Source organism: Nannospalax galili, unplaced genomic scaffold (assembly GCF_000622305.1).
Source record: "Nannospalax galili isolate Female #2095 unplaced genomic scaffold, S.galili_v1.0 scaffold39, whole genome shotgun sequence".
In the NCBI taxonomy this organism is placed as follows: Eukaryota; Metazoa; Chordata; class Mammalia; order Rodentia; family Spalacidae; genus Nannospalax; species Nannospalax galili.
The window spans coordinates 3,977,614-4,004,304 of record NW_008346683.1 but is presented as its reverse complement, the minus strand read 5'-3'; the positions used below and the strand labels follow the sequence as shown (position 1 = coordinate 4,004,304).

The 26,691-nt window shown below is 42.2% G+C and overlaps 1 protein-coding gene across 1 annotated transcript; it reads left to right on the top strand.

Annotated features, from left to right (window-relative positions):
- Positions 1–24,939, top strand: Pwp1 (PWP1 homolog, endonuclein). Its single transcript, XM_008843113.3, has 15 exons — positions 1–166; positions 3,043–3,101; positions 3,227–3,411; positions 8,471–8,556; positions 8,654–8,750; positions 10,701–10,811; positions 11,546–11,676; positions 12,554–12,615; positions 15,135–15,231; positions 15,825–15,886; positions 17,423–17,534; positions 21,523–21,613; positions 21,708–21,829; positions 23,500–23,605; positions 24,530–24,939. Exons 1-15 carry the CDS (start codon positions 95–97, stop codon positions 24,631–24,633), a joined length of 1,497 nt encoding a protein of 498 aa, XP_008841335.1. The 5' UTR covers positions 1–94; the 3' UTR covers positions 24,634–24,939.
- The last annotated feature ends 1,752 nt before the right edge of the window (positions 24,940–26,691 follow it).

Sequence of the window (26,691 nt, the reverse complement as noted above, 5' to 3'; positions counted from 1 at the left end):
ACTGCCTCGCCTGCGGACCCTCGCGGAGCTTTGTGCGCCGGCGCCAGTTCCTGCGGCCGGGTCGCCTGCCTGGGACGCTTTTGACCTGAGGACCATGAACCGCAGCCGCCAGGTGACGTGCGTGGCCTGGGTCCGCCGCGGCGTGGCCAAAGAGACGCCAGACAAGGTGAGGCTTGTTCGCTCGGAGACGCTCGCCGCGTCGGGCCTGCGTAGGGAGCCCGCGCGCCTGGCCCCGCCGCGTGAGTGCGACCGGCCCGGCAGGCGGCTGCCCCCGGCTGTCGCCACGCGAGCTGCGGCCCCGAGGCCTGTGGCTGTCAGGGACCTGGAAGCCGGCCCCACCCCCTGATTCGCAAGCTAGTGGACTTTGTGCACACGAAGGGGTGCTGTGCTTGCTCGTTGGGAATTTCTTGCAGTAATCCAGGCGAAGCCATCTGGGGCAGCGAGGAGAAGCTGTGACTGTGACACATAAGTTGCAGACTGTAACAGGTTACTCAGGCTGATTATGCATCAGATACTAAGTGCTTTCTGTAAGCCAGGCAGTGTTCAGGGTCCCGGGATAGGTGCGAACACACAGAACAAAGCCTCGTCTTTCCGCAGTTGACATGTGCATGTATGGGATGTCATTGGTGCAAGTGTCCTAGAAGGGAAGGGGGCCCGTGATGACTGGGAATGTGATAGGCATGGGAGTGGCCACCACATGAATTCACAGGAGGGAGGGAAAGACCCTCCCCGTAGATATCAATGCCCTAGAACACAGACTGTTTATGATGTCAGTCCCCTAGAACACAGACTGTTTATTTACTGCTTTCTCTGGTTAGCCTGCAGCAGGCAATCAATGCCTGTTTGTAGAAAAGGGACAACAAATTAAAATTTGTTCAAAAGAAAACATTTCATTAAATAGGGACATACAGCCTTTAAAGTATGTATAAGGGAACCCTAAAAATTGCTGGTGCATACTTTTCATCCCAGCACTGGGGAAGCAGAGGCAGGCAAACCTCTGAGTTCAAGGCCAGTCTGGTCTACATAGTGAGCCCCTGTCTGAAAAACAACAACAAAAACATGGCTGGTGCTTGTGCCCCACTCCCAAACACTGTCACTTAATTAATCTGGAGTGTGGCCTGAAGTGTAAGAATCCTCTAGGTGATTCTCACATGCAGACAGCTTTGGGAATCACTGCTTGAAAAGGTTATAGAATAGAGTGGTTGAATTTATTCTGTTAAATCTCTGAAAGGCAAAAGGATGATAAGAAGAAAATATGCAGATACCATCTAACTTTTCTGTGTGCCAGTGTTCCTGTGTGAGCATGTGTGTGCATATCTGTAGGTAGTTATGTTCATGTACATGTATGGAAGTCAGAGGTCAGCAGGGTATGTCTTCCTCAGTCACTATCCATCTTTTGTAAAAAAAAAAATTTTTATGCCAGTCTCACCGAACCTGGAGTTCTCCAATACAGCTAGACTGGCTGGTCAGCAAGCACCAGGGATCCTCCTGTCTCCGCTTCCCCAGTGCTGGGGTTACAGGTGTGCTTGCCACTGTGCACCCAGCTTTTAAGTGGAACTTGGGTCCTCATGTTTACACAGCAAGTTCTTTACTGATTGAACGGTTTCCTTAGCCCTCACAAATATTTCCTAACCTTTTATTTCTGGATCTATGTAAGCCACATTACAATGTCATTCTCAGGAAGATTCCTGTATTTCAAGATTTTTGTTGTTTTTGTTTTTGGAGACAGAGTCTCATTCTATAGCTCACTGTGGCCTCAGACTCATGGTACCCCTCCTGTGTCAGCCCCTCAAATGCTGGAATTATAAATGTGAGCTACTAAGACTAGCAGGAGAGTTTTTTTTTTAATTAAAACATTTTATTTGTTATTTTTATTTTATGTATATGAGTATATTGCCCGCATGTACGCGAGTGCACCTGTGTCATGCAATGCCGCAGAGGTCAGAAGAGGGCTTTGGATGCCCCTGAAACTGGAGTTAAGAACGGTTCGTAGCCACCTTGTGGGTGCTGGGAATCGAATCCAGGTCCTCTGTAAGAGCAGTTAGTGCTCTTAACCGCTAAGCCATCTCTCTAGCCCTATAGCCGGAGGCTCTTTAGAAGAAACTGAGAGATTGGTTCACCATCAGTCATGGAGCTTTTTTCCATTATGGCAAGTATCAAATGGTGAGTCTCAGTATACAATAACAGACTGGTGGCTGCTTTCACATGCTTTGCTTAGTAGTGACAGATTGCTTTAAAGGTACTGAAGCATTGCTTAGGTGAGGGAATGCCAGTTTTGAAATAGTGACCCTAGTTTTTTAACTCTGTTAAAACAAAAGATGTCCCTGTGGGAAGTCTTACAAGCAGTCCAGAAAATGGAATTGGAGTGTAAGATTAGAGATGGGGAAGTTTGGAGTAAACATTTCCAAGAAAGAATGAATTTGCATTTGGCGGTGATAATAGGAAAAAGAGCTGAGACCAGTGCAAAGTGGTGTAACGGGTGGTCATGGGCAAGAGAGGGAGAGGTGTCCTTGGTGTCAGAGACAGTTGGAAGAAAAGCTGGCTACTGCAGATCCATTTTACAGAAATGCATCTTTTTAAAAAATATTTTATTTATTATTTTTATGTGTATGAGTGTATTGCCTCCATGTATGTGAGTGCACCCATGTCATGCAATGCCGTGGAGCTCAGAAGAGGGCTTTGGATGCCCCTGGAACTGAAGTTAAGGACAGTTGATAGCCACCATGTGGGTGCTGGGAATCGAACCTGGGTTCTCTGCAAGAGCAATCAGTGCTCTTAATCGCTGAGCCATCTCTCCAGCCCCCAGAAATGCATCTTTTTTAACACTGAGAACGGCAGAGCAAAGTGAGCACGACTCCGAACAGTGTTAGGTGGGCATAGGTCCTAATTGTGAGGACCTATACAGTTTCCATTTATGTTGAGTTTAGAGAGGCCAGATCAGTGTGCAAATTTTTCTTGATATCTCTTGAAGTTATTTTTAACATTTTCTTGAAGACTGTAATTCAAAGACTTCTCATGAATGAAATGTTTGCTCTCTTATAGGTAGAGCTAAGTAAAGAGGAAGTAAAACGTCTCATTGCTGAAGCAAAGGAGAAGTTACAGTAAGTTCATGATGTTGTTTAGTCAAGTCCAGATGAAGTATGTATCTCAAATAGTGGTGGCCTTGTAGTCCGTTATTGGGAGGTGCCATTTGGATGGCTTCTTTTTCCATTTTGTTTTCACTCAGAGAAGAAGGTGGTAGTGAGGAAGAGGAGGCAGGCAGTCCTTCAGAAGATGGCATGCAGAGTGCCCGCACCCAGGCACGGCCAAGGGAGCCCCTGGAGGACGGTGACCCAGAGGATGACCGAACCCTAGAGGATGATGAGCTAGCTGAGTACGGCCTGGACAAATACGATGACGAGGACAGCCCAGGTAGAACCCTTCACATCCACCAGTGTCTGATTAGGCTTGTGTTCAAGCTCCTGCTTGTGCTATCCAGAAGCTTTGCTACCCTTGATAACAGACAAATAATTTAGTTTAAGATTTGACTGAACATACTTCTTAAACTAGAAGATAAGCTCTAACCCAAAGATGACCTAAGATGTAATCTTAGTCTCTAAAAAGATTGTAGATGTATGTTTTTGTTTTTGTTTTCACTGAGTTCACAAAGATCCTCCTGCCTCTACCTCCCAAGTGCTGGGATTAAAGGTGTGCACCTCCACACCCAGCAGATTGTATATGTTATTGCATGTATTTGGTTTAATTGTAAAAAGTCTGTAACTGACTTGTGAGTTCTTCAGTTACTTAAAGGTATGTGAAATGATACCCTTTTTTCCTCAACAGCATTATGAAGAATTTTTCCAGAATGCGTTTGCAGAGACTCAATTGTTAGAGCTAATTAGGGAAGAGAGGCCTGGTGGCAGGAGAAGGAGACACAGCAGAAGGCTGTGAGAAGTCCAGTACGATGTCTTAGGGGAAATAGAGTGAGCTGAGACAGATGAGACGCTCATTAGCAAAGGAAGTGAAGAGGAGTGCGGAGGGACTGGTAGAGGCTGTGCAGTTTGCTTTGTGTCTTCCAGTCTGGTCCTTGGGTGACAATGTTAATGGGAAAGCTGTTGCTCTGGGATGGTTAGTAATCACTTTACCTTCAAAGCCTTAGCTATTCTGCATCTCTGGAACCTAGATAGAATTCTGACAGAATCAGCACCTTCCAAGCTAGAAAATCAGAAGATCACAGCTGACCTGACACATAAAACATAAGCTCAGATGTCAGTGCAGCAAAGTGAAGTCACTGCTCCCAGGTTGAAGGCAAGGGAAGAGATCTCGAAGGGAGGCAGTGATGATAAATAGAAGGCTGCCGTGCACTTGGTAATGAAGAATGCGTGTTCCAAGGGTGCTGCTGTTTTGATGTAATGTTCCTTTATTTTGATATTTGGGTGCCTTTTGTTTTTGTCGCCTTTGCTGTGACCTTTCCCTGTAAGGTCTTCTCAGCCCCACCAAGTGACGAAAGGGAATACGATACTGTGGGCAGAGTGTGATACTGGGGAGTCAGAAGGCTGTTTCTTTTCATAGGAGCCTAGATTTGGTTTCTTTGGTCAGTTGATTTTGTTTTGGTGGTTTGGGGTTTTGCTTTGTTTTGAGAGGGTTTCTTATTGTAGCTCAGTCCTTCTATTTTAGCCTTCAGATTACTGGGTCTACAGGTATAAGCCACCATGCCCAGCTTGGAACCTGGATTTGTGTAGTAGTAACCCAGTATAAATCCTACCACTTTTTTTATATATCTGGTCTTGAGCTAGATTTTCTTGGGATGATAAGAAAATACATTTAAATAGTATTTAATGTAATGTAATAATAGTACATTAAAGCCTCTTATAGCAATTATAATCAGGTATGAAAATAATGTCCTTATCTGGTAGAGGTGCTTAATTGAAATGTTGAGTAAAATAAAGCCAACCGATTTGCCTCAAGTTCTTTTTTGTTTGTTTGTTTGAAGCACTTTTTCCTTTTTTCTTTCTTTTCTCTTTTTTGGTCTTTTTGAAACAGGGTTCCCTGTGGTCCCAATGAACTCACTGTGTAGACCAGGCTGGCTCCTTGAACTCACAGAGATCCACCTACCTCTGCTTCCCAAGTACTGGGATTAAAGGCATGGGCCACCACACCTGGCTTGTTTGAAGCACTTTTAATTGTCAGAAGTTCAGATAAATGAAGGAAATGGATTTTTAAAAAGGACACCAGGATTTGTAATGTTCTATTAACATGAGTGATTATGCAACCTGCTAATCACCAGGGAACAGCATGAATGTTTAAAGTGCTCACAGTGGGACTGGTGAGATAGCTCTGATGAGATAACTCAGCGGGTAAGGGCGCTTGTCTGTGAGCCTGATGACCTGAGTTTGAGTTCCAGAACACAAATGGTAGAAGGAGAGAACCAGCTCCCAAAAGAGAAAAGTTGTTCTCTGACCTCCACATGCGTACCATATTGTAAGTGTGTGCACATGCAAAATAAATTAATAAAATGTAATAAAAAATTTTAAGTCTCACAATGCTAGTAGCATAGGCCTGTAATCCTACCATGTGGGGGCTAAGGCAAGGATAATCATGAGTTCATCACCATTCTAGGGTACATAGCGAGTTAAAACCCAGTCTCAATACTAAGTGTTGGGGAGGATGAATAGGGCCCCTCGAGCTCATGGGCAGTGGCCAGCAATTCTATTCCTAGCCCATAGAAATGCTCCCATGGGACATGAAGGCATGGGGACATTTTGTAGGCGTGTTAACCCAGTAGAAAGAGCAAAGTGGTGGCACATACTTCCAATCCCAGCACTTACGAGGTTGGGGCAGGGAGGATCACTTCAAGTTCAAATCCAGCCTGGACTACATTTTCAGACCCTGTATCAGAAACAAACAAAAAAGCAGTAAACACTCACTTCTAGCAGGTTGTGGAGATAGTATATAGAGAGACAGAAATTACCGAATGGGAGGATTTCTAATATCTGGCCTCACAAGGTCTACAGGACACTCTGTAGATCCAAAAGCATCCTGGGCCTGGTTTGCCCCTGTCTACCATGCTTCCTCCATCTTGCCACCCAGATGTCACAATGGCAATGGAGAGTCTCTGGAAGCTTCCAGGGCAAAGGCTTTGTGGAAGGCACAGTGTCTGTGCCTCAGGGTCTGTGCTCTCTCTCCTTTTGTTCATGTTTGAAATTTCCATAGTAGAGAAATTATTCAAGAACAATCTGGTACATATGAACTAATGTTGAGAACTGTGGGATATCCAGATAGTCAGTGTTGTTGGTGTGACAGTGGTTGTGGAAGCATGCTGTGCTGGGCACAAGGAGATCAGTGAACAACAGACAGATAAGGAGAAATGAGAAAATGCGTTCTGAGTAAGACAGAGCTGAGCAAAGTAATCAGTGACAACTAGCAGACTTGACCTGGAGTCTCTAATGGGATGTGTTTCTCCAAGAGAGAAACAGTGGCTGGGCAAATTATAAAGAACCCAAAGAACCTGTGTTATTACTGCGTTGTTGAGCTTAACAGTGAGTGATGGGAAGAGGAAAGAGTCCGGTTAAAGATCCAATTGTAAATGCTCATATGTTGATTTGTGTGTGAAGCACCAAAAAGATGGACAGTAAACAAGACAGTCTACAGACTGATACGGTCTTGGTGAGCCTCAGTGTGGATTTCTGTGTTCGCTGTGCAGGGGAAATCATCAAAGATTTTGGAGCATTGGACGTATAACAACTAGATACACACTTTAGGACGTTGGACTTGGAGAATGGGTTGGGTGATAGGTTGAACCTCTTAGAAGAACAAGAGACAAACTAAATTAGGTCAGAAATAATGAAGCCCTGGACTCTGGCTTGAGGACTGAGGAGGTGGAAATAGAAGAGACTGAAGAGGAGCTGGGGATTTTGCTTCATCTTCACAGAAGGGCCTTCCACCAGAGTTGATGCTCCTGGCTTTCATCTTACCATCACTGGGGTATTTTTTTCTTTCAGACAAGTAATCCTGACTCTGACTCCAGTTGTATCAGTTTCCATCTAGATGTTCAGTCCTCTTTACTCCTCATCTCCTGGTCCATCTGTCATAGTAACTACTGTTAAACTCACTTTTCTGTGTTTGGACTACTGTGAGAGGAAATACCGCCTCCATGTACCAGTGTCGCACAGTGTTGAAAGATGGATGGGATTTGAACACCCTGCCTCTGACATGGTTTTCCCCATGCTTCACTGGATGCAATCCCCTAACGTTGGGTTGTAGTTTTCAACTTTGTTAGGGACACAGTGCTTGAGAATACAAAGAAAGAAGAGCTAGCTCAGCCAGGGGAGCCCACGTTTAAAATCAGTTGTTTTCCAAAGGAGAAATTCTCTTTGCACATTGTATGACCAAGACCTGTGAGTCCTGCATCCTTCAGATAGCTTCCCCTAACCATTTGTCTCTTTTCCTGAGTTGAATGTTACTGCTTTTTGTTGCTGTAACAGCTGCATGAGAAACAGTTTACAAGGAGGAAAGATTGATTCTAATAGTTGGTTTCAGTTCACAATCACTTGGTCCCATCACTGGGCTTGTGATGAGACAAAGCGTCACTGCAAAGAGTGCATAGTAGGGCGGAGCTGGTTACTTCATGGCAGCTAGAAGGCAGAAAGAGGCAGGAAGGGGCCGGATACCACCTCTGGGGCATACTCCCAGTGACCTGCTTCCTCTCTTTTGGCCCTACCACCTATTCTCTACCACTTTCAAATAATGGTATCATTACAGATTCAGCAGGGATTAATCCATCTATTAGGTTAGAGCTTTTAGGATCTAATCACTTCCTCAAAGCCTGTCAGCTAGCAACCAATTCTCTAAAACAGAAACCTTCAGGGGATTCAAGCTGTAATAGTTACTCGGGGTTTGCTCCATGCTATCCCTTATAAAAGTGCCATAAAATAATTCTATTCAAGTAAGTGTATTGGAACAGGCATGCAGCTCTCCTTTTTTTCAGGTTCATAAGCTCCAAAGCTAGAACACTTGCAGTAGAGCAGCCTGGCTAACCTTGAGAAGCCTGTCATTTCATTTTTTTCCTTTTTTGATCAGATAATCTTTATTTATTCTGTTGGTTGCAGTGTTCGAGTCATTTTATTTCTAGGCTCTCAAAGCTGCCTCTCTAGCACCTTGAGTCTTGCTTGTATGGAACAAGTTAGAGAATATAAACAAAGCTGTAATGTTTTCTAAAAGGGCTTAATTCGTTTATTTAATTTTTTCATTGAAAGATTGTGACTTTCAAGACTTAGGAGTGCATTCCAGATGTCAAATATAAATGACTTTGAAATTTGTACACTGTTTCTTTTCCCAACTATGGATGATGCAGGTTAGTGGTAAAATAGATGTTTGAATCTAAGTCCAAAGATAGATGTCTTGGCGAAAACATTTGTGGCAAGATGACCTGTTTTGTTTTTTTGTTTTTATTTTTATTTTTTTGATTTTGATGGATGACGTCTTGTTATAGATGCTGAGACTCTTGGTGAATCTCTCTTGGGTCTTACGGTCTACGGGAGTAATGATCAAGATCCATATGTTACTCTGAAGGATACGGTAAATGCTTCCATCAGTTTTTAAATTGGTCCTAAGTATTGAAAAACCTTATTGGATCTCTGCCCCTAGTCAATGACTTTGTTTCCTCCCCACTTAGGAGCAATATGAACGAGACGATTTCTTGATTAAGCCCAGTGACAATCTCATCATTTGTGGCCGAGCTGAACAGGAACAGTGCAACTTAGAGGTCCACGGTAAGTATATTAGTTATTTTTCTGTTGCTGTGATAAAACGCCATGACCAAGGCAACTTTAGGAGGAACAGTTTCTTTGGGCTTACAATTCCAGAGGGATTAGAGCCCATCATGGCGGGGAGGCATGGTAGCAGAGGAGGACAGAGCAGAAAGCTGAGTGCTCACATCTTCATTTGCTCTCAGGAAGCATTGAGAGCTGGAAGTGGAAGACTGTGAACTCACAAAGCCTGCCTCTTGGGAGGTGCTTCCTCAGCAAGGCCACACTTCCTAAAGGTTCCTTGACCTTCCCCAAACAGCACCACCAACAGGACATATACCAGGTGTTCAGATAGTTGAGCCTATGGGGGATGTTTGTCATTCAAACCAACATAGTAAGGAAAGGAAATGGGGTTCTAAGAGATCTTCAAAAGAACTGCAGTGGCTGCTGTTGAGAAACTTTGGGAGCCAGATCCTGTTGTACCTCATGTGAGTTGGCTACACAGATCAGTTTTCACTGCCTTTTGCTGGTTAGTCTGGATATGTACAATCTGAGATTTTTTTTCTTTTTCTTTTCTTTTTTTTTTTGGTCTTTTTGAGACAGGGTCTCCCTGCAGCTCTAGCTGGCCTGGCCTGGATTCGCTATGGAGACCAGGCTGGCCATGAATTCACAGAGATCCACCTGCCTCTGCATCCCGAGTGCTGGGATTAAAGGCATATACCACCATGCCCGGCCTCTTTCTTTTTTTCTTAATTTTCTTTTTTAGTGGAAATAGGTCCTCTGGAAAAAACTTTATTTTTATTTTATGTGTATACATGTATTGTCTGCATGTATGTAAGTGCACTTGTGTTGTGCAATACCCACGGAGAACAGAAGAAGCTGTTGGATCCCCTAGAACTGGAGTTTCAGACAGTTGTTAGCTGCCTTGTGGGTGCTGGAATGTGAACCTGGGTCTTCTGCAAGAACAACCAGTGTTCTTAACCACTGAGCCACTTTTCCAGCCCTGAAAAATTTTTTAATCTATTTATTTTTTTTTTTTTCTGTGTATGAGTATTATGCTTGCATGTGTGTAAGTGCATCCTTGTTGTGTAATGCCCATGGAGGTGAGATCCCCTGCAACCAGAGTTACGGATGGTTGTTAGCCACCATGTCGGTATTGGGATTTGAACCCAGGTCCTCTGCAAGAACAGCCAGAGCTCTTAACCACTGAGCCATCTCTGTATTCCCCATCTGCAAATTTTAACAAAATTTTTTGTTTTGTTTTTAAATCTTTTATTTAAACAGGTTTACCAGGAAAATATTAGAAAAATTTATAATATTCCCCTAGTGATAACTAAACAACCGTTTTTTTTTTTAAACTCCCCCCCGCCAAGATTTTTTAAATTTATGTATATGAGTGTTTTGTCTACATGCATGTAAGTACACCTATGCTTACTGTGCCTGGGGAGGCCAGAAGAAGGCATTGGATCCCCTGGAACTGGAATTATAGATGGTTGTTAGCTGCCAGGTAGATGCCGGGAAGCAAACCTGAGTCCTCTGCAAGAACAACAAATACTCTTAACCTCTGAGCCATCTTTCCAGACCCTAAAGAAGTAATTTTTGATAAACATTTGGATTTCTAAATATGAGTTATTTTTCTCATGTTATTTTTTTGCTTGTTCTTTCTGACTTAGAGTCAGACCGTTAGGGAATAAACTCAGTCCTCTTTTGTGGAGTCTGTTTTCTATAATGAGTTAGCTAGAAGACAGAACCATGTAGTTGACTGGCATGCAACTGAAGATCTGTCAGTTCATGGTCTGCTTTGGGGCCTGCAGGTGATGGGAATGATTAGACATGCAGAATTCTGTGGTAGCAGTGGCCGTAGTCTCCTTTTGAAGTCCTCAGCTGTCTCACTTTAGTGGGGAGAGTGTTCATTTGTGTTGGATGTGATTTCTGATGTCTCTTACTCAAAGAGTCTCTTCCCAATCCTTTCAGTTTATAATCAAGACGAAGAGTCATTTTATGTGCACCACGATATACTCTTGTCTGCATATCCTCTGAGTGTGGAGTGGCTGAATTTTGATCCTAGCCCAGATGCATCTACTGGTAATTGGAAAACATGTTCTTATGGGTTTAGAATTGTTGCTGATAGTTTATGAAGTTGTAGTTATGTTATTCTTTAACACAATATCACTTAACTGTTTGTAGAGTCTGTTTACCTATATTGTAGGCTAAAGGATATAGCCTGAAAGCTTTAGACTGTAGAACTGTTAAGGTCTGATAAAAACCCATTATAAAGTAATGTGATGTTACCAGCTAGAATGTAGTGGCATAACCTGTTCCAGAAAACAGTCAGTCAGCCAGGCATGATGGTGTATCATCTGCAAAGCTGGGGCTGGAGGATCTGAGTTCCAGGTTAGCCTGGGCCCCATAGTGAGACCTTATCTCAAAGAAGAAAAAGAATGTCAGATAAAAGTAAAATGAAGAGACTTATCCCACATAGCTAGATCATCATATCAGCCTTCTTAGCCATGGCTACACACTCTTAGTTGCCACATCAGTACTGCTTCATGACAATACATGGAGGCTAAGGGATTCAGCTTTTGTTGCTGTAATTATTGTTCTCAAACCAGCAGCTCAGCATTGAGTAGCATCTCATGGGAACTGGTTAGAGCTGCAGCCTTGGGTCTATCCAAAACCACCTGAAAGAGAACATGTTTTACACCGTTTTCCGATGATGTATTTCTAAGCCCCGAGTCACCACTCAATAGTGTGAAGTGTTTGATTAGTAGGTTTTTGGTTTTGTTTTGTACTCAAAAGTGTGTTGTGTCTTTCTGTAGGAAATTACATTGCTGTGGGCAACATGACCCCTGTTATTGAGGTGTGGGACTTGGATATAGTGGATTCTTTGGAGCCAGTCTTCACACTTGGAAATAAGCTTTCCAAAAAGAAGAAAAAAAAAGGAAAAAAGGTAAAAGTTAATAAATCTTTAAAGACAAATGAGCTAAGCTATTGAAGAGGACGGTATAAGAACATGCATTTTGTGATCAGATATTCTTGGTAGAGCAGCACTGGTAGTTATGAAGTTAATGTCATTTCTACTTTCAACAAGCCCATCAAGGAAAATGTGTTCCTGGCTATATGTAACCCCTATCAGCATGTAGCAGATGACCCGGGTCATTACCCTTTCTCACTTACAGTAGCTCATCAAACCAACACATTAAGTTTTGAATTTAAAAAAGCCAGGCCAGCTGGATGTAGTGGTGCATGTCTTTAGTCCCAGCACTCGGGAGGCAGAGGCAAGTGGATCTCTGTGAGTTCAAGGCCAGCCTGGTCTACATAGTGAGTTCCAGGTCAGCTGGAGCTACAGGGAGATCCTGTCTCAAAAAAGACCAAAAAAAAAAGCCAGGCCTTTAGTTCCTTCACATGGGAGGCAGAGGCAGGCAGATTTCTGTGAGATTGAGGCCAGCCTGGTCTACATAGCAGCATACCAAGTTCCAGACCAGCTGGGGCTACACGGAAAACAAAGATTCTATTTATCTGCTTGTATGATGCATTCTAAATATCAATGTATTAATTCTTGTAGTTTTAAAAAATAGTTTTTATGGAAGGTGGGGGTAATATTTATTGAATTAGTACCTAAATTAAGAACTGTATGTAATTTTCTTCCTGTAAAGAATATTTAATATAGGTATCTAAAGTAATAGGAAGAATTCATTTCTTTATTTCTTTAAGCAAATGTGTGTTATAACAAAGCTATCTTGAAATTTAAAGAATATTGCAAATTAACATACATTTTTGTGATGGAGGCTTTTAATACAAAAAAATAATTGAAAATATTATTACAGAGTTCCTCAGCAGAAGGGCATACTGATGCTGTCCTTGACCTTTCATGGAATAAGACAGTCAGGTAAAAAGAAATGACTAAATGTCTGCAGTCTTGTGGCTCTAGTTCATGCCCGCACCTGTCCATTTCTGTGCTGTGCGCCTTTGTGCTCATCCCTTCCCCACTTCCTGCAGTGTGTGCCTCTCGAGGGCAGCAGCTCTGTTGTGTGGCTGCATCCCCTATATCCCTGCCAGCCTTTGCCTGCAGTGGTAGCCTTGCCTCCCAGCAGACGCTGTTCCCACTCCATTGAGTTTTCACAGCTCATTCACCTTAAATTACGGTCACACACACATAACATCTAATGATCATTTTACCCTTTTTGAAGCTCAATGACTTTTCAGTACATTCACATTGTTACACAACCATTACTACCACCCATCTTCAGAACGTTTCCAACTTCACAGACTGAAACTCTACCTTACGAACACTAAAACCCTGACTCCTCCTCTTGCTCCCAGCTCTGGCAAGCACCACTCCACTTTCTGTATTTGTCCTTTTGTAGCTGGTAATTTTCACTTGGTGTAATGTCTTCAGGGTTCCTCCATGTATCAAAGGTTTCTTTAATTCCATCCAGCTGTGTGTACGTACCATAATTTGTTTATCCACACATTCATCAGTAGATGTTTGGGTTGCTCCCACCTTTGACTGTCACCAAAAATGCTGCTATGAACTTGGATGTGCAACCATTGTTCAGTTCTCCCCAGAATTGATATTGCTATATCCTACCAAAGTTATCCCTTTAATTTTGAGAGAAATTATACTGTTTTCCATAATAGATATTCTATTTTATATTTTCTTCAGCAGTGCACACAAAGGTTCCAATTTTTCCATATCCTCCCAATATTGATTTCCCAATTTAAAAAAAACAACAGCAATCATATTAATAAGCATGAATTTGAATCTCATTATGAGATCTTTGGTTTTTTTTAAGATGTGGTCTCCCTTTGTGCCTGGGCTGGCTTGAACCCTGGACTCAAATAGTGCTCCTGCCCCCGCCTCCCAGGTAGCTGGACTACAAACACATGTGATTTAGTTTTCATTCCTTAATGATTGACGATGTTGAGCATCTTTGTGCTCATTGGCCATTGTATATGTTCTTTGTGAGAAGTGTGTATTTTTTTTTTTTCATCTTTTTGAGACAGGGTCTTCCTGTAGTCCCAGCTGTCCTGGAACTATGTAGACCAGACTGATCTTGAACTCACAGAGACCTGCCTGCCTCTGCCTCCTGAGTGCTGGGATTAAAGGCATGCACCACCACGCCCAGCTAAGAAGTGTGTATTTTTTAAATTGAGTGGTAGGAGTCCCTTATGTATTCTAGATATGAATAATGCCTAGTCAGAATGGGATTTGAAAATACTTCTTTATTTTGTGGGTTGGATTGTCTTTTCACTTGTAAAATCATTTTTCATGCTGATGATGTCCAGTCTGTTTTTGTTGATTATATGTGTTGTTGCATCTAAGAAACTACTGCCTATCCAAAGGTCATGAAGATTTATACTTATGTATGTATTGTTTTGAGATTTTATATAGTATTAGCTCCTACACATATATCTGTGATCCATTTTTAAGTATGTGTATGTGCTGAAAAGGGTCAGACTTGTTCACAAGGATATTCATTGTCCCTGAATCATTTATCAAAAATACTGTTATCATCATCATCATCCCCATCCTTGAACATGTAATTGTCTTGGTGCTTTCGACAAAGATTAAAATTGCCAAGCATTTACTGTCTGAGCTTAATCTGTCAATCTGTCCATAGTACCAGCAGTGTATCAGTGCTGGATAGCTTTAGTGTCAATTTGACACACCTGGGTTGAGGGCACCTCAACTGGGGAATTGCCTTCATTGGACTGGCCTGTGGCCATGTCCCTGGGGCACCTTCTTGATCCAGCCCACTGTGGGAGGTGCCACCCCTGAGGCAGGTGGGCCTGTTTTGCATAAGAAAGCAGGCTGAGCAGGGGCCAGGGGAGCAAGTCAGTTAGCAGAGATCCCCATGGCCTGTACTCCAGTTCCTGACTCCAAGTTCCTGCCCTGAGTTCCTACCTTGGGCTCCCTGATAAACTGTGACCTGGGAGATGTAAGGCAAGTTGGTAGTGGTCAGAGTGTTTTGTCACAGCAATGGAGAAACAAACTAGAACAGTATCGTACTTTTCAGTGAGTTTCAAAATCAAGAAGTGTGAGCTTCCCAGTTTCGATCTTTGGCAGTTATGGGTCCCTTGAACATACCTAGAAATTTTAGAATCAGTTTGCCACTTTCTACTGAACAGTTAGCTAAGCTTTGGAGTGGAATGTGTTGACTCTCCAGTCAGGTTGTAGCTCAGTCTGTAGGAGCTGTTTCTATCTTCCAGTGTGGGAACATGGGGGGCTTTCTGCTTTGACAGTCATTTCTTTTGATAATTGTTGGTAGTTTTTAAATGTAAGTCTTAGCTTCTTTTTAAACTTGTTCACAGTGTGCTACTCTTTTTATTGCTGTTGTAAATGAACTCCTTAAATTTAATGCTCTTTTTTTTTAAAAAGACCAATTTCCTTCTTCCCTTTCTCAGAAATGTGCTGGCAAGTGCATCAGCCGATAACACTGTGATCCTTTGGGACATGTCCGTGGGGAAATCAGCAGCGCGGCTTGCCATACAGACAGACAAGGTATGCTAATTTAGTGGATAAAGAGGATTTGAAAGAATTGGGGAGGTGCTGACTAAAATAATCTTGGACATTTATATATGGCTTTCTGTGATTTACAAAATGCTTTCACAGGTATTATAGACCTAATACTCTAATCTCACAAATGTGAAACTGGATGTAGGAAAGAATACTGATCAGGAACATTAGTGCCCTGTACCAAGTTCACAGAGGCTGTGGGTATCAGTCACAGTAGTGAAGAGTGTAGCAGATATGTGACCACAGACCTCTGCTCAGGGTTTTGATGTGCTAGAAAAGAGTGCCTATGCCCAGATCCATTCCACTCTTCTCCTTCCTTCGGAATATCTTTTAACATTTGAGGGACATAAGTACTCCACTTCAGAGTTTGAGATATGCTATCTTATTTCTTGAAGTGCCAGCCTTTATTTGGGATGGCTTGCCTTTTTGAGTACTTAAGACATTGGTTTCTTTACACAATATTAAATTTCAAAGGGAAGAATTTATAGAAACATTGCCAATTCTTTCTAAATACATAGTATTGGCGTTACTCAAATCAGGTAAAGATAAATCTCTTCATTTATCTTTTCTCCCTTTAGGTCCAGACTCTGCAGTTTCATCCATTTGAAGCACAAACTCTCATTTCTGGGTCATATGATAAGTAAGAAAGCACTTCAACTACTGCTGTTCTGTTTTCCTCTTGAACTAATTTAAAAAGAACCACTGGCCTGGGTGTGGCTCAGTAGAAGGACACCTGCCCAGCATGCACGGGACGCCAGGTTTTATCTGCAACACCACCAAAAATAGAAGTGTCCCTGATGCCTAGATGTGTTTAAATTGTTAGTACTGCTTATTTTTCACCTCTGATCCTTCATTACTTCTAAAGGAAGTATGGTTCTGTCACAAAAAACTAGCACGTTCTTGGATTTTTGAAGATGTGTGAGTTAGCTATTGTGGTGAAAGAAGCCACTCCAAATTCAGCGACTTAGACATCTTTCTTATGCTGTTTGAGATTTCGTTCGTGTAGGCTGAGCTCAGAGGCAGCTCTCCTCACAGTGACTTGGTTAGGCTGAGCCTAAGAGACACTCGATTCTCCTAAGACAGAGATACCAAGACCTTTGGAGACCTAGGCCCAGAACTAATATACTTTCTTTTTGTTTTCTTTTTTTTTTTTAAACTCTTTCTTCTTCTTTTTTAAATGGGGCTTTTGACTACTGTAAAATTCCCCCCTCTGAAGAGGTAACCCTAAAATCTTTTAAGGGTTAGATAAAAGCTCCCAAATACTTTCGACATTTTTGGCTTTTGGAACGGAGTATGTTGTTAACATGTCACATGGAGGAGGAAATTTGCTTCGCCTTTATGGGAAGAATTCCTGCATCACATGATAGAAGGCATGGGTTTAGGAGAAGTGAGCAGTTGGAGCCGCTACAGTCTACCAAGGGACCCCAGCCATGTCTCCTCTGTACAAAATGGCTCTGAGGGGGAAGAGAGCTAGTAGAATGAGGCCAGTTCACAGTCTTTGTTTTGACTCCTTGTCCTTTTGAAGAGTGCTAAGTTTTCATTTTTTAGGTGTGATTCGTTCAGAATTACAAGAGTGAATCTCTTGGTTTCCCCCAGCACAGTCACATGTCTGGAGAGCAGCTAGAACCTGAGTTACATGGCTCTGAGATCTGCCTGGGATGGGGAAATAGGAATCGGCCTTGATTGAGGGGAATACGATTCATCCGTAAGTCAAGTTTTTGACCTGCAAAAAGGGTCAGGCCACTGTTAGAGCCACCAGTGCCTTCAAGTGACAGAACCAGAATCCACCAGTGACGGTCAACTCTTTAAACAGTGTACAGGCTAGAGAGATGGCTCAGTGGTAGGAGTATTGGCTGCTCTTGCAGAGGACCTGAGTTCAGGTCCTGGCACCCACATGGCAGCTAACAACTGCCTGTAACTCCAGGGGATACAGTGCCCTATTCTGGCCTCTGTGGGCAGAGACACATACACACACACACACACACTCTCACTCATTCTCTCACAGACACACACATAGAATAAAAATGAAAGTAAAATATTTTTAAAATAAATTTTAAAGTTTTGAACCTTAAAACAGATATTAATCACTGAATCTTAAATTCATAGTGCTGCTCTGTTATCATTTCATGAAATAAACTTCAGTCTCCAATCCTAACTTGACCTGCAATGTGTCTAGGTCAGTGGCTCTGTATGACTGCCGAAATCCAGACAAAAACCACCGCATGTGGCGATTCAGTGGGCAGATTGAGAGAGTGACGTGGAACCACTTTTCACCTTGTCATTTTTTGGTAAGCTTATCCCATTTTGTTCTGCTTTTTCAGGTTTTTAAAAATTTATTTTCTCAGGCCAGGCGTGGTGGCGCACGCCTTTAATCCCAGCACTTGGGAGGCAGAGGCAGGTGGATCTTTGTGAGTTTGAGACCAGCCTGATCTATGTAGTGAGTTCCAGGACAGCTGGGGCTACAAGGAGACCCTGTCTCAAAAAAGACAAAAAAAAAAAAACAAAACCTTATTTTCTCTAATTCCATTATAGAGAGATGGTGTGAAGATTTGGGTCTTACAGTTGAAAAAGTAAAAACCTATTTTTCTTAACAAGAGAATGGCTTTGTTTTTGTCCACAAAAAAATTAGCAGACTTATGAATGACTTTGTTAAGTGTCATCCATTCTAGAGTATGCTACATTTTAGTTTTATGTTTTTGAGCCATTTTATATATAGTATTTTTAAAAATATTAATCATCATCATGTATTATTTGGGGTTTTTGAGATAAGGCCTCACTGTATAGCCCAGGCTGACCTCAAACTGTAATCCTGCTGTCTCTATTTTCAGTGTTTTTAAATGGTTAAGTCAATCCAAAAAGATATTCTTACTTAAGTCCTCAGTCTTCACATGTAAATGGAACTCAAGAGATGGGAATTGCCAGTGTATTGATTAATAGCACTGTCTCTCCAATAGGAAGAAAGTAAAGAGTTTCTGTAAATACCCTTACTATCCCTGGGGTGAATAATGTCCAAAGATTCCACTAGCATTATACAGAAAGCTTAACTAAAGAGAGTTGTTTGTTTTAATTGGCTGCCAAGCATCAGGCTTCCTTGTGGCATTTCACACATGCTTCATTTTGGTTGATCTCCATCCCCTTCCCTGCTGTACCCTTTTACCCCAGTGTTTCCCCTTTTTAATATCTCATATTTTCTGTTGTCTTCCCACCCTTCTCTTAAAGCCTCTTCAGGAAGATGTTTATTTGTTTTTAGTTTTTAAACTTACTCATAGTTTGTATGTATGTGTGTGGTGTGGCTCATTCACAAGTCTGGTACATACATGCAGTTAAAATTGGCTCTCACTTTGATAATCAAGCCTCTGGTATAACATGGTCTTCATGAAAGCATTGGAAAGCAGAAGTCACAGTAATGTCTCTGAAAGCAGTGGTTGCAAATGTCCGTGCTTCTGAGAAAATACAGCCTCTATGCATTTTCTTTGTATTATTAGCAAGCTCTACCTCATAGTATATTCAGACAATAGGAGTTGATAATCATAGTGCTTATGGAAAAAAATAAAAATTTTAATTGGTACCTAAGTGCTTTTAAGTAGAGACTTCTTTGTGTGTATGACTCAACAATATTTCCTAATCTATAACTAACCTGTGGCAAATGTCAGAATGCAGCAATGACTGAACAGAAAAAATCTAACTCCTGGAGTCATTTAACCAAGAGTGAGCATATCTGTTCTTAGAACTGTTCATTTCTGAGCTCTCTGAACAGTCCCTTAAACAAAGGGCATCTTATCTTTTATTGAATAGCAAACTCAAACATGGTATGGGAAAGGAATGAGGAACTTTGTCTTATGGGGGAAAAAAATTGACTTTTCTGACCCCCACTGACCCAGAGCAGCATATAAAGTACAAACATGTTATTACCCTAAGCCCACATGTTGTGTACAACATATACTGTGGGTAACCCATTGCTTTCAAGGTGCTTCCAAGGTTGCTGCTTTCAGCAGTATTTACACACACACACACACACACACACACACATAATTCTGGACCAGGGGCAAGGAAGGGTCATGAGGAAGAAATAGAGAGCAGAGAGTTTAAGATTAAAACTCTGTGTTTAGCTTAGCTCATAAAGGTTCATTACAAGAGGAGCCCAAGGCCTAGTAAGATTGTTTACATTGATTTTCTGCAGGCTAGTTAAATTTAAATAAGCTGATTACACAGGAAGACAGATGATCTCCAAACATAAGATTAACTTTGGTTACAAGGTTAGGCAAGATGGGAGGCATTCCCTGAAAAGTTATTCTCACAGCATCTTAGTAAAAAAAACTGAAGAAGTTGGTCAGTAAATAGGATTGCCATTACCTACTATGTTTTACCTTCTTTTTCTTCCTTCCCCAGAGACAGTCCCTCTGTGTGTGCCACACTGAGCTCAAACCCATGATCAGCCTACCTCAGCCTTCTGAGTGCTGAGATTACAGGCATGTACCACCCAGATCTTTATATACAAATTGCAAAGTCCCAGCTAATTTAGAGAATTGAGCAAGAAGAGAAACATAAGCTCTTAAATAGCGTTTATGAGAAAGTCATTTGTTTTTTAACTTGAGATCATTTTATGAACTCTAAACATTTGAGTAGTTTTTCCTCAAGGAAGGAGGACTTCAGCAGTAGCAGGATGGACTACCCCACACAGTGGCTCCAGGGGACAGTACTGTACAAGGCCTCCTAGCATATAACCAGATAGGAGACTATTCAGAACAGAATGTATCAGTGTCTGTTCCTGCTGTGAAAACTCTACTTTAGGAATGGGAGCGAGGATCACCACCACAGTGTGTACAAAAATTGAAGTCAGGTCTTTCAGTAGAGATGCTCATTTTACCTAGGACACGTGAGAGGACACAGTTATCTTACATTCTCCCTTGAATTCAGCTTCATGCAGGCGCTAAAGCTACACAGCTCCTTTTCCAAAAAGAAATAGAGGGAAAGTACAATGTAGAGGACTTCAGCAGTTTTCCTCTGCTTTAATTTTCTTTGAAATGTTAAATTTCACGTAATAGTCAACTGTTTACTGAAAATTGACAAGGAAAAACTAAGTAGACAGGTATTCAAGATAGAGCTACTGGAATTTCAGTAATGAATTCTGGTCTGAAGATCCCCATGTTGTCAAGTAACAAACTACTAAAATTCACACAGCATAGAAATTAATGACATTAGGACTATTCGGTTGGTTTTCACAATGAGTTATTACTTGCTTCTGGCTGACTTTCCCCAACATTCCCAGTTACATCATGAAAATCACTCTTCAAATAAACTTTATAAGATTTTTGATCCCTTGTCTTTCAGGAGAACAGTCAACTAGAGTGCATAAAACTACCCCAGAGCTATATCTATAGGTGAAATTGGACAGGAATTTGCTCTTACTAATATTCTTACAATAAAAAAAAGAGGAGTTTTTTACAGACGGCTTTTTGAAGGCTGTGAATAGCATTACTAAGGTTCCTGAAGGTGGTGATTGAGAAGATTCAGCTGCAGCTCTGCACCCTTAGCTCAGGCAGTTACCATGAATGGCGTTGAAGTTGTTGATGTTGTATGCATACTTCTGAGGTGGTTAACTGATGAATGGTCTTAGATACTAGAGTCAGAAACAGTGGGGAAGTTGGGGGTGATAAGATGAACGCTCACTTCCTGGTCTCCAGTCTCACAGGAGGGCCCCATCCTTCAACACTGCCTCAATTATTTTTCTTTTTTTCCTAGTGGCTGTTGCCCTTTCCTTATATAGAGCTTTTCCCCACCCTTGACTCTGTCTCTTAATTCCATTTTGTTCCCCTTTCTTGAACGCCGAATAGCCCCCTCTCATCTGCTGTCAGACTAAGCACAACATCCCTCATAAGTTTCTTTCTTGGCTCCCAAGGTCCTTCCATGTTCCCTCCTCCCTTTGCCTCTCATTGCTGTGGCTCAGCTCCTGTCTGCAGTAGACATGTTCACCCAGTCTCTGCTGCCAGCCCTTGCTCGTCAGTGTTACCCTCCCAGGTGTGCCCCTCTGCCCTTGTGGTTGTGACAACACCTCTATGCCCACGTCTCTAACCCTGCTTACCCCAGCTTCATACCCACTGAGTAATTAGCCCATATGAAAACCAGCTTAGCTCTTCCAAAAGTAAATTCTAGTATCTGTTTTTAGTAGGTTCCACAGACGAGTCAGATTTACTGATTTTTCACTCTAATTTATACTTCTGCATTGCTAAATTTTATTATCTTATAACATGATCTTGCCTATCTTTTACTCTGCAGGCCAGTACAGATGACGGCTTTGTATATAATCTGGATGCACGTTCAGATAAGCCAATTTTTACACTTAATGCACACAATGATGAAATTTCTGGTGAGCAGGAATGATACTTCTTTCATTTCCATTAAGTTATAAGTAAATAATCTTACTTGAAAGCAACAGTCCCTGAATTAGTCGTGTCTTCCAGGTCTTGAGCTGAGCAGTCAGATCAAGGGCTGCCTTGTGACTGCATCAGCAGACAAGTATGTGAAGATCTGGGACATCCTAGGAGACAGGCCGAGTCTCATTCATTCGAGAGACATGAAGATGGTGAGAACCCTCTGAAATCTGGGTTTTCTGTTTATTGTGTTTCTGATCTGTTTGTCTTTTCCTAAGAATCGCTGCTGTAAGAATAGAGATGTGTCGAGGAAATTAATTTTGAGCTTAGTCAAGTTTGGTGGGAGTTTTATAACTTAGGACAGGTTTTTTGTTTTGTTTTTTCTTCTTTTTGAGGCAGGCCTGTAGCCCCAGCTGGCCTGGAACTCACTATGTTGACCGGGCTGGCTTCGAACTCAGAGATCCGCCTGCCTCTACCTTCCAGGTGCTGGATTTAAAGGCATGAGCCACCATGCCCAGCAATTTAGGACCATTTTAAGAAGTTGAGTGACTATCTGAACTCTTTTCCAGGTTACATGCTTAATAGTTGCTTGAGAAGACAAAGAAAGATAGGGGCGGGTTTAAGTGAACTAGCCACATTTTTTAAATCCATCATTCAGCAATACCCCAGAAAACTTTGGAAGGTTCAGCACTAGAGCTATTTGGGGACCCTTTTATTTCTTTTTATAACTAGCCCTGATTAACACTCAAGTTGATTTCGTTTCTATGTTTCAAAAAAAAAAATTAGAAATAAGTACATTTCACTGGGTATAATGGCATACGCCTTTAATCCCAGCACTCGGGAGACAGAAGCAGACACATCTCTGTGAGTTCCAAGCCAGCCAGGGCTACATGGTAAGACCCTACTCAAAAATCCAAAACAAAATAAGAAAAAAGGAGTACTGAAGGATTCTTTGGTAGATAGTGAGCACCCACAGTGCTAAGGTACTGAGTTACTTAAAATACCATTGATGACATAGTAGACTATCACAGCTATTAAAAATCACATGTATGACTGGGTGGGTGGTACAGACCTTTAATCACAGCACTCAGGAAGCAGAGGCAGGCAGATCTCTGTGAGTTTGAAGCCAGCCTGGTATAGAAATACTTAAATCTAGCAGGTTATATCCCAAAACATAAATAATAGTATCTCACTGAAGGATTTTCTATTTCTTCTTGTTCATATTTTCAATAATACATAATATCTAGTAGTAAACATGAAAATATGGAAAGTTTAAAAAATGATTTAAAGGGAGACCAACAAGATGGCTGACTGGATAAAGGCACTTGCTGTCAAGCCTGATGACCTGAGCTCAGTTCCCTGAACCCAGGTGGTGGAAGGTGAGAACCAACTCCTACCTGCTGTCCTCTGACCACGCACATGTTCCTGACCCCCAAACACACATGCAGGCATGCACACGTAGGCAAAATAAATGTTTTTAAAATTTTTTTTAATGATTTAAGGGCTAAAGATAGGATGTAGCCCAGTGGTAGAACACCTGCCTAGAAACCCCTGAGTACCAATCCCCATCCATGCAAAAAGATTTTTTTTTTTTAAATTTGCTAGTGACCTCTGGTATCACTGTCATTTAAAAGGACAGCTAAGGTTTCTAGGTCTACTTAGCAAGTGAGATTTATTAGGAAATCCCTGACTGAATAGTGATGAAACCTGTGTGGTGAGAGCCTACACGCGCACTGTGCCTGTCCAGCTTCATGACTGTCATCTGTCGTGATGATTTGGCCAAGAAACGGATTAAACCTGAGTTCTTAGAGATAGGGTGGGGCTCAGAGGTTAGAACTCTGGAAGGGTAGAAGTCACTGACTCCCCGTTCTTCTCTCCCCAGGGAGTTCTCTTCTGTTCTTCCTGTTGTCCTGATTTGCCCTTTATTTATGCCTTTGGAGGTCAGAAAGAAGGGCTTCGGGTTTGGGACATAAGCACTGTTGCTTCAGGTAAGAATCTTTAAGCTCCCCCTTTCTGAAAGGTCTGTAAGGAACTAGCCAGGTGGTGTAAATGTAATGTGTGATGTACTGGCAAAGCAGACCCAGTGTGTATCCTACAGTGTGCTCTTCTTCCATCAGGAAGGGAGGCATTCACACGTACATTTGTCTTCACACTGGAGTACAGGCTTATTTTTTAAATATCTTAAAATTGGAAGGTTTGCTGGGAATGCTAGGAGGAAATGGAGCATAGTCTCAGGAGCCCTCCCCTTCCTAGCTGCCAGTGCGAATGTGTGTACTCATCTCCCAGCTACTTTCTACAAGACACAGCCCTCCCCTTCAGAGTAGTGGCAGCCTTGCTCGGCTTGGCAGCACAGACTAAAATGAAGAGAAGAGCATGGACTGCACAAGGACGACATGACATGCAGACTCATGGAGCATACCATATTAGTCTGCTTTTCTTAAAAAAAAGAATAGTGACTGTTGACTGGTGTGCCCCACTATATGATTCCTGAATCTGAATCCTCCTCCCTCCCATGCTGAGGAAGGATCCTAAGATTTGTCTGCGTTTGCCTGATTTGCATTTATATATATGAAGGGTCTAGAAAGTTCTATGTGGTCATGATAAAGAAACAGCCTAAAGTAGAGGAAGGGAAGAGCAGAGTCACTGTTCCAAGGGATGAGAGATCTGTTATCAGGCAGATTAGAGAACTCCAGGACAAACCAAAGTAAGGTACAAAAGGTGGACTGTTAAAAACCAGTTGACTCATACATTACATTAATGTGGACAGATTCCAAGTTGGTTGCTTACTTTCTTACTTAGTCTTAAATATACTTTCATAACAAAGTTTTCGCTCCAGAATGGAGAACCTTATTGTTTAACATCTGTTTTTAACATCTGGATTCCCTGATCATGGGGTTCTGCTTGTGTTTCAGTAAATGAAGCATTTGGAAGACGCGAGAGGCTCGTTCTTGGCAGCACAAGAAGCTCATCTGTTAGCGGCCCTTATGGGAGTCCACAGACACCAATGGAGTCCTGATGGAGGTTGTGATGTCCTGGCGAGCTCACTGTAACCATTTCAGAAGGCTGGCTAAAAATGTTCTATGTGTACCCATAGCCAGTGATGGAAACAAAACTCATCTTCTGCTGCCTGACATTCCCCTCTGCAGCTTTTGGTGGCAGGCCAGAGCCCCGTGTTGGGTGCTATAGAGAGTTGTTGCATTTCTTCAAAATGATAGTAAAAAGGTTTTTTGGGTTGTTTTTTTTTTTTGGTCTTTTTGAGACAAGGTCTCCCTACAGCCCTATCTGGCCTAGAATTCACTATGTAGACCAGGCTGGCCTTGAATTCACAGCGATCCACCTGCCTCTGCCTCCCGAGTGCTGGGACTACAGGCATGCACCACCACACCTGGCTATATAGTTAAGTTTTTTTTAAAGATTCCTTTAAGCCGGGCGTGGTGGCGCACGCCTTTAATCCCAGCACTCAGGAGACAGAGGCAGGCGGATCTCTGTGAGTTTGAGCCCAGCCTGGTCAACATAGTTCCAGGCCAGCTGGGGCTACAAGGGGACCCTGTTCTCAAAAAGACCAAAAAATAAATAAAAAATAAATAAAAGATTCCTTTAATATGCCATGTCATGGAAACTGTAGGTTTATAAAGTATGTAGTAGTAACTTTGACAAAAAAGTGTTTGTGAGACAGGGTTTGCTGTGTTACCCAGGCTGGTGTGGTGCCTACTTGTAACCCAGCACTGGGGAGGGAAGGCAAGGTAGAACCGTAGCCTAGCCTACTCAGGGACCCACCTGTCTCCACCTTCCCAGTGCTGGCATTGCCAATATCATCACCATACTTTTTCTCAAATTTTTTATTTGAGAATGTCATATGAGTATTGTATTTACAATATTTCCAACCCTCCCTTTCTCCCCTTGAACTCTTATCCCCTCCACATCCCCCTCTCAATTTCATGACCTCTTTGTTATTGTTATGTATATACATATGTGTGTATATGCACACCCCTACTGAGTCCATTTAGTGTTGCTTGTATGGACCAGTGTTTGGGGCTGACCACTTGGGACTGGATAGCCTCTCAGACAGCTCACCCTGGAGAAGCTGATTCTCCCTCTCAGCAGTAATTGATTGCCCATGGATCTTCATCTAGAGGTGGGACCTTGTGAAATTCCCTGTCCATTTTGGCACACTGTAATTGCCTTTTTATCCTTTGCCTGCTAATCATGGTTTTCACCAGTATCACTCATCTCTTTTATTTATGAACTTATGTGTTTTGGGGACTGTTTTCCTCACCCCAATATTTAAAATATAGACCTACTGAATTTATGTTTGGCTCTTTAATTCGTATGGAATTTCTGTGTATAGTCTGAGATTCAAATAATGTTTTTTTTAATTTTGCATACAAGTGTTTTGTCTGCATGTATGTAAGTGTATCATGTGCATATAAACCTGCAGAGGCCAGAAGAGAGTGTTTGATCCCCAGGAACTGGAGTTGTGGAGGGTTGTTAGCCACCATGTGGGTGCTGGGAATTGAACTCTGGGTCCTCTACAAGAACAGCCAGTGTTAACCACTGAGCCATCTCTCCAGCCTCCTGAGATCAAAATTTTTACTGAATGGATAGCAAAGTGTCCCTAATAATATGAACTGAATAGTCCATTCTTCAGTGGTTGAAATGCCAGCTTTACTTGATAGGACATCTGTCCTATTATTCCGGAATTTCTAGTTTGTACCATTTGGTTCTTTGTCTCCTATGTCAGTGTGCTGGTTTGAACAGGAGTGTCCCCCACATATGTGGGCATTTTGTCCCCAGATGGTGGCGGTGTTTTGGGAGGTCTGAGAAGGTGTGGCCGTGCTGGAGGAAGCACGTCACTGGGGGTGGGCTTACAAGAGTTCTGATCTCCAGTTGCACTCTGCTTCCTGTGCCTGCCACTTAGTTTCTGATCCTACTCCAGCCACCTCCCTGCCATGATGGACTCTTGTCCTCTTGGAACTGTAAGCTAAATAAACTCTTCCTTTTATAAGTTCCCTTCCTCATGGTGTTTCTATCACAGCAACAGAAAAGTAACTAATGCAGCCAGTAAGTTGTTTTT